Source organism: Macaca thibetana, chromosome 1, assembly GCF_024542745.1.
Source record: "Macaca thibetana thibetana isolate TM-01 chromosome 1, ASM2454274v1, whole genome shotgun sequence".
Taxonomy (NCBI): domain Eukaryota; kingdom Metazoa; phylum Chordata; class Mammalia; order Primates; family Cercopithecidae; genus Macaca; species Macaca thibetana.
In genome coordinates, this window is record NC_065578.1 from 175,362,968 (window position 1) to 175,372,062 (window position 9,095).

Below are 9,095 nucleotides of genomic sequence, written 5' to 3' on the forward strand. Positions count from 1 at the left end.
GAACTATCAATAATAAATTCCTGTCATTTATGAGCCACCCCCTCCATGGTATTTTTGTTATTATAGCCCAAAAAGGCTAGGACAGAATGTAGTCCAATACTCTTAACAGCAGACAGTCAATCTGTAACTTGTTTTTCACTTCCTTCAGAATAGGGAAGATAAGGAATCAATAACAAGCCTTCAATGTAAATTAAATAGAAATAGTCAATATCAAAGATTAATTTGAGGTAACCAGTTTTCATGGAAGATTCAAAACATAAATCGGTTTTACAGATATTTATTAATGTATGAGTCAGAGAAAGGTCATCCACATTAGTCTTCAATGAATAACAAATTCAGATGATACTATTCCTGATCAGAAAAATGCTAAATCAATAGATGTTGAAATGTTGAAAAAATAAATACCAATTCAGTAAGAGAACCATTTACATATCTTTGCAAACATAACTTTGTAAACATTAATAAAGAATATACTTTAGAAGAACTGCTTCAATAATTTGAAGAAGGTATTTTTTAAAAAATAAAGCAATGCTTTGCATCTAGGGAAAACCAGGAACTTAAAAATTTTACTTAAGTTAATATCGAAAAAGAGATGATAAAATACAAAATAAGATTAACGAAAAAGCTGGTAAGCTTTGGGTTTTAGTTTAATACTTATTTTTTAGTAGACTTAAAAATTTCTCTTACTCTAAATTAGTTTCTAGTGGTATTCTTTTTTAGCAAGCAAATTATGTTATATATGTAATTATTTATTGTTTGCCTCTTGCAATAAATTATGAACTTGAAGACCCATATCTAATTTGCTCATTATTCAATGAATGTAATTTTTAAAAATCATATAGTACATGCCCTATAAATATTTAATTAAATGCATGGCTAATGTGGAAGAGAGATAGCATTTGTAAGATGTATTTGTTGATTTTTATATTTATACGAACTGGGAAAACACTTAATAGCTTGCCAGCTGTTAAAGATACAGAATTAGGTGAACATTTGGGTGCCCTCTTTTCTAAAATACAATTGAAATTATAGTTAACTAGAAAGGATAGAATTATACAGCCAGAGACAATCTCTGCCTTCACTGTCAGCAAGAGCAAAGAATGGCACAGAGTGCAGGGGCAAAAGGGTGCAATTATTTAATAAAAATGTTTAAGAGAGTTGCTCCACATGATAAAATTTGTAAAAGCAAAGGAAATGGTGGGGGCAAGGGGAGAGAAAGAGGCATAAAGAATGATAGAGAGAGAGCAAAACAGAGAATATATTTGATCGATTGTGACTTTCAGAACATTCTTCATATAGCAACAAATGAATCACGATTGAAGTCTCACTTCTTGATTATGCAGCAAATTATGCATAGTAATTCCTATATATAATACTTGTTTCCTTTTTTTCAGATTATATGACAAACTCATAGACCCTATGTAATAACAATGTTACCCTGTACTCAGCATAGAATTTCCTCTAGGTATTTTAAATTAGAAATAACTTAATACATGTTACTCAATAAAATATAACGATAACTGGAGGAGTAGATTCTAGTTGGCACATACATGTTTTATTTCCAGAACATGATCAAACTGACCTCAAGCTAGTTAGCCACTCCCAAATGAGGCAATGTAAAGTAATTTATACCAATAGGAGAGATAAATGGAAGGGTGCATGAAGTTATATCTTAACTTTGCATAGTAAGAAAATATTGTTCAAACTGAACAGAAGAAGAAGAAAAGATTAGAATACATTTTTTAAAGTTATAAATGTCACAAGATAGAAACCAAAAATGTTAATAAAACTCCTAATCAGGTAAGGAAGAAAGTTAGGAGAAGTAAAATGAAGAATAAATAGGTTAATTATTTTGTGTTAAAGAAACAAATAATATAAATTAATTTAGTCATCAAACTATATAAAAGAGAGGGTTTTTTATATTATTAAGAGTTTGGGAAAAACACATAAAGGCAAAATCCAGAAATAATTATAAGTAGTTGCCTCTTCAAAGTGTAATTAGAAATGCTGCAAAATGGGGGCCTATAATTTCCGCTTTCATGGTTGCCTAACTATAATGGTTGGTTTATTATAACATTTACGTTGGAGTTTGATCTTTTCACTACAAATGTTGAAGTGTTAACGCAAAACTTAAGGATTAGAGATCTGTGTCAATGACAAATATTTAACGAAAGCTCAGATATTTTGTGTAAATATTAAATAAATGATGGCATGTTAGGATAAAATAAACTACTGAGGTTCACTACTAGAAAATGAGTCAATCTTCATTTTCACCTGTGCTTTTAAACTAACATGAAGAACATATTGGAGAAATCCTTCAAGAGTTTTAACGAAACCACATATCTTACTGAGACGAGGGTTCTCATATCTTAGAAGTATACACACTCAGAGGTGTGCATAAAACAGTAACAATAGTCCTTTCCTTTAAAACTATGTAAGCATTAGACACATTAACGAAAATTCAGAAAAAAATTTCAGCAGAAGGGTTTTTCCCATTTTTAGGCTAGAAATTAGAGACTACAAATCGTGAACACATTTTTCTTAAGAATGTTGTAACAATAACATAAATATGTAATACTAAGAAAGGGAGAGAACAATAAAACTTTTACAGAAAAAAACTGAAAAAACTATTTTTAAAAAATCATTTGATTTATGTCATGTATATAATCACATAGAGAGTATTAATCTTTCTAACATTTAAAATCTTGGGAAAAGTAATTTTAAACATGGAATTTTATTGAGTAGTTCTAGTAAATTTTGAAATGTCACACCTGTCATAGACAAAGTCTTTTTTTACTTCAATGAAATAACAATAAAAAACATATTTTGGACATTGGATTAAAACAAATATAATTGCTGAAGTATTAATTATACTTTCTATGTTTTAGTTTTACTTTTGAAAAATTTTACTACATTTCACATAGACACATCTGGTATTCAATAAAATAATTTGGTAACCACAAATATTTAGCACTAAGTTTTGTTATTTGATTTTTGTTGTTGTTGTTAAATCCTTGCAGTCTGTGTGCTGCTGACACACAAACAGCGTGGATTTAACAGAAAAAAAAACAGACATCTTTTAATGTAAAACTTGAATATTCTGTATTTGAACATACTAATATTATGAGTCTATGGAGAAGCATAATGGATTTTGCTACTTCATCTTACTGAAAACATTTATTACAAAGCAAGTTCAAATACAGTTAAATCTCAGAATACAAAGAATGAACATGTAATTGCAGGGAAAGCCAATAAAACTAGTTTTTAGTGTTGTTTCACTGTAATTTTTTGTATCTGATAGAATGTATGGGTTAGTCCATAGTTGCAAGCAAGTCAGGCAATTTAAAATATATATCAATTGTGAGATAAGGTCCCATACTTGACATGCTTGACAAGGAGGAAATGCTGGCACGCTACACAGTATGCTTGAAAGAAAATGATGTATGTTTTATTTATGATTAAGAAATCAGAAAGATTTCTTGCCCATGTGCTCAGATTCTTGGAAGCAGATAAGAACCAGCTCTCCAGATATGAGATCATGAGTTAATCTTCTTACTTGAAAGTGCATATACAAATAAAATATATATTCATATGTATCATCTATAATATATACAGAGAGAGCAAGATACACCTCACTCCCATCCACAGGTTTGATTTTCTTCTGAAGCCCTGTGATCTCAGATATTTGGCAGAAAGTTCCAGATAACAACTCCAAAATGTACAAATTCACTATATTTAAAGCTATATATATATATACACACACACACACACATACACTTATATATAATATAAGTATTCAGTAGTTTTCTGACATAGTAACATGCTAAACATTGATTCAATTTTGTAATATTAAATATGTGTAAGATTCTTCTCAAACAATATTCAGAAATAAATTATAATAAAGTCTAGTATAGCAATTGTAGCTCCCCTAATAGCATTACTAAGTTATTTTTCATTCAGATTATAATACAGTTCCTTAATATTCCAGAGGATATACGTTGTTTTTTCCAAATAAGAAATATAATACATTTTAATGAAAATAATATTTTTTAATATTTGATGCGATTATGAGAGAAATAAGTGAACAATGAGTACCAAATACAGAATTAAAAATGATCATTAGAGATATATAAGCAACATGATACATCATTTCAGAATACATAACTAATTATGATATAAAATTAATAGAAAACTCAATATTTGCTACTGAGAAAAAACATTTTTGATGCATCAGTGTTCATAAACAATACAATAACAAATGATAATGAAACCTAATACATTATAGTATTCTAATAATCAATCTAAAAGATAACTGTATAGGATATTTTCCATGACATTAAATGTTCAGGTTGTCAAAGTTTACACAGTATACCACTGTTCATACTTGTAAGAAAAAGAAATAATATTGGGGGCGTGATACATGGTCAGTACTACTCTAATACATGGGAATGAGGAAATGATAAAGACAAAGTCCTTGCTCTCTTAGAGCTTGTAGTCTCATGAAGACAATTTGAGAAAGATTTATCAGTATATCATTTAGGTAATGGAATAGAGAATAGAGGTATAATCATAGGTAATTCACAAGAGGCTTTTCTAGGGAGATTGTATTAATATTTGAGCAATGACTTAATCTATTTGTGTTACTAGGGTGTGTGAGGTGACAAATCCTTTGAAAGAAGGGATAGCTGATGAGGATCTTCAAGACTGAAGCAAATACACCTGGTGCAGCAGTTCAGCTACAGGCATTCCAAGAAATGGCAACCTCAAATGCAGTCATTGTAGTATGACAATTATTTATGTTAGTAGAATTGAGCTTATCATTTGGTGTGCCTAAGTACGGGTATGGAATTTTGAGAGAAAAAGTTAGAAAGGGAGGTTGCAGTCAGATGGCCAAGGGCATTTTGTGATATTCTAATGATTTTTTTTGTTTGTTTGTCTAACATTAGAGTCAATGATAGGATCAATATTTTAACAACTTACCTCAGGAAAGAAAATATATGACTTGAGAGAAAACTCTGGAAGATCACTTGCAAGGTTATTTTGGGTACCTGAAAAGTTGCTTATTAGCATTTAATCATAGTGAAAATGCTAATAAAGAAGAGAAACAGGTTTAGAAGATATTTTTATAAATAGGACATTCATGACTATATAACTTACCTGATGGGGAAGCTAACAAATAGGAAAATGCAAAGATAACTGGGGAACGATAATGAGAATAATTAGGTAGATAATATAATTACATACAATTATCAATATGCTTTGTGCTTTCTTAAATATCTTTAGATATGCATTCCCAAAATAAATACATTTTACTATTGATCTGGTCTTTAGTGTGAAACCAACATGAATATATCAGTAGAACAATACTTTAAAATCTTGTGAGAAGAAAATAATGAGATATTTACAAATAATCCTAAGAAACTATAGAGTATGAAAGTTTACATAAAGGAAGAAAAACATGCAATACAAGTTCAGAAGAGGAAAATAAGTATCTGAAATAAAGGCAGCAAGGAAAGTTTAAAAGTGGAAAGTAAGGATTATCAATGTTTATTATCTGCTATTCACTTTGCAGTTAGTATTCATTGAACTTTAACACCGAAACTTCATGAGACAGTGAGGAGAGCCTCTTAAACAATTCTACATAACAGGCCATAGTCATCACAAAATTCCAGGTGGCAACACTTTTTTTTCACTCGTATTCTAAAGAGATGTACGTAAACACCTGTCAGTAGCTGAGCCGAATACATCAAGGCTTCCATGGCCCAATCCTAAGAAATGATTTGTATAAATGTACAAATTCCTGTAACAAAGGCTAATAGCAAAGACACGATGTGCTCCACAGTAATTTTCTATATTAAGACAATTTTTGTATGCATGATATAGTATAATAGTTTTATCAGAGAAGAGAGTTAGCCTAACAAGGCCCTAGATGTGAAAAGAAAAATTATTGTTTCATGATTTCAGTCATTTCAGGTGCAAAAGAGGCCAGGTTAATGTTGATGGCAGAGATAATTTGTTAACAAGTATATAAATTAGGAGTCTACTAATAAATATGTGATGAGGACAGTCATGGGTAAACCCAGTGAGAATTTGTACTTTTATTTTCATATTTATTTAGAAGAAGTGTTTCTAACTTCTTTCATGCTATTCAGTATTGCTACAGGGACAGTGCTCAGTCTTAGCTACAGATTAGAAAACAACTTGAAGTAAAATTAATAACTTTAAAAGTAATAACAAAAACTGTAATTACTTTCGCACCAGGCTGAATAATTAGATTATCCATTAACTATCATTTTTAATAAGGCCAATATGATTTACTTATATGGAAATTAAGCAAATTATTATTTCATACCTCGTTATGTTTACGCAAAGTGGAGTGGGAGATTATATTGGTATTATGTTCTAAAATCCAGATGTAGAAAATTAATCAGCAGTGATTATATTTAAAAACTTACATTATTAAGAATATTTTAGCATATCTTCACTAGCATTTCCCATCTGTTTTTTTTTTTTTTTTTCCTGCAGTCTGTGTAATTCCGCCCATGCTACCTGATTGTGAAATAGATATGACCCATTACTTTATGGGTTTGCAGCACCATAATTTAAAAGCAAAATGGCCTAATATCATATGCCTTTGATCAATTGAACACTTTTTTTCTAAAGGAAAAAAATAGTAGGATTAGTCAAAAGAGCTCTAATGGGAAACATGAGTCACTTTTAAAAACTTTTGTTTGTCCCTTTGTTTAATGCCAGACAAACCAAGATTTTCGTTTTATGTAACACATTTTTATTACAACCTGATGAAATTACATGTAAAGAAAGAAAAAGAGTAATCTGCTTAAAAAATATAAGAACCTAATTAAAGTGTGGATGCAGTATACTTCTTTCTTCCTCAGTTCATAAGTTTTCTATTGCAGTTACAACAAATAGTGGCTTAAAACAACATTTATTAAGTTTCAGTTCTGGAATGGGTCTCCTTTGCCAAAATCAAGGTTTTGGTAGGGCTCTGTTCCCTGTGGAGGCTCAAGGGTCTATACATTTTCTTGCCTTTTCCAACTTCTAGAGGTGAACCCTATCCCTTGGCTCATGGTTGCGTTCCTCCATCTTCAAAGCCAGCAATGGCTGGTAGAGTCTTTATCCTACTGCACATTCTAATTCTCTGCTTTCATTTTCATATCTCCTGCTCTGTCTGTTTTAAGGACCCTGTGATTACATTTGGCCTGTCTGCATAATTCAGCATAATTTCCCCATCTAAAGGTCTTTAAGCTAATTGCTTCTGCAAAATTCTTTTTTCCATGTTAAAGTAACATATCCACAAGTTCCAGGGATTGGGACATGTATATCTTTGGTAGTTTTTATTCTGTCTACCACACTAGTGTTCAAGGTATATTCAGTTCTCATGTGTACTGGAATCAGAAAAAAAAGACAATGAAAGCCTTTAAGGAGAGAACAAATATAACTAATTTTATATTTTCTTCTTTTTTTTAATAAGACAAAAATTTAATGAAAATTGAACAGTATGTATAATCCAGGGCTAAATAGTTACATTGGACTGGAGTAGAAACTTAAAATACAATAGATGCTGGAGTAAATGTTACATATTATCATCATCTGATTCATCTTCTTCCTTCAGAGATTCCTTAGCATATTTTTCTGCTTCTTCCCTTATATCTTTTGGAACAATTTCATGTCTTCCATTAGTTAATTCACCAACCCAGCTGAGTTCTAGTTCAAAAGCTTTATCCTTAACTTCATCATGTACTATGTAAATTATTTTTGCAACTTCTTTAACAATATCACGGCAGGTCATTTCTTTCATCTGAAGCTTCTCTATTTCCGTCTTTGCAGCTTGCCTGGCTTTGCCGTGGCACAGCCCCAATAATCGTATGAAACACCTGATGGGTCAATCATGTAGAGTTGCGCACCGTCATTCACACTGTAAGAACCTAACATGAAACTGCAGCCAAAAGGTCTAACAGCACTGTAGAGTGTATATGCATGCACATACATGGCCACTCTGTCTGCAAGATATTTTAGTGGAATGTTGTAGCCAAAGTTAGATCTAAAATTGGAAGCTTCTTCTCTTGCTATGTCTGCTAAAGAACGAGCATCTGCCAGCAAACCTGCTACTTCCATTCCAACAAGCCGATCAACATTAAAAAGTCATTTGTTGGAACCTTCTTCATAAAGTTTAGAAAGGACTAATTTTTCTACCCCAAAGACAACACCATCTTTGCATCTGATTCCAATAGCTATACTACTATTTTCCACAGCCCTCATAGCATGTTCAACTTGAAAAACTCTTCCATCGGGAGAGAATGTAGAGACTGACAGGTCATACCCGGTGCCGATTGAGCTCATCCTGCTAAACCCAACGGGATGCGTAAGGATTCCAGCTAATTTTATATTTTCAGCGAAGACTTTGGTTGCAATGTTGGAGAACAAAATAAAGAATGGGAAAGAATTAGAAAACCATTGCAGTCATCCAGATGAGAAATAAGTGTTGTTTAGACTAGAGTAACAGTATTAAAGATTGTCTTAGTCCATTCAGGCTGGTATAACAAAATACCATAAATTTGGTAGCTTAGAAACAATAGGAATTTATTTCTCACAGTTCTGGAGGCTGGCAAGTCCATAGTCAAGGTGCTGGCAGATTCTGTTTGTGCTGAGGACTCACTTTCTGGTTCATAGAGGGTGTCTTATCACTATGTCCTCACACAGTAGAAAGGGAAAGGCAGCTTTCTGAGGCCTCTTATAAGGGCTCTAATCCCATTCATGAGGGCTCTGTTCTCCTGACCTGATCACCTTCCTTCCACAGGCCCCACTTTCTAATACTACCTGGGGATGAGGATTTTAACATATGAATGTGGGGGAGACACAGGCATTCAGGCTATAGCAAAGATGACTATAGGAAACAAGCTACAAATGTAGGGAGTTATTCAGGAATTAAAGTGAGATCATTTGTTATATGATTGAATGAGGTGCACAAGTAAAGTGGAGATATCTGGTATGACTATGTGGTTTCTTTAGCAAATGCATTTAGAAAATGGAGGGTGATGTAATTCAGTGGGAGAGGGAACAATGAAGAAGGACTC

The 9,095-nt window shown here is 32.0% G+C and overlaps 1 protein-coding gene across 1 annotated transcript; it reads right to left on the reverse strand.

Moving 5' to 3' along the window:
* Positions 1-7,487: 7,487 nt before the first annotated feature.
* On the reverse strand, positions 7,488-8,390 carry LOC126950077 (proteasome subunit alpha type-3-like). The gene is given in 2 exon segments (XM_050783255.1): positions 7,488-7,866; positions 7,869-8,390. Coding segments are annotated over 2 exon segments (540 nt in total). The 5' UTR covers positions 8,137-8,390; the 3' UTR covers positions 7,488-7,594.
* Positions 8,391-9,095: the final 705 nt, after the last annotated feature.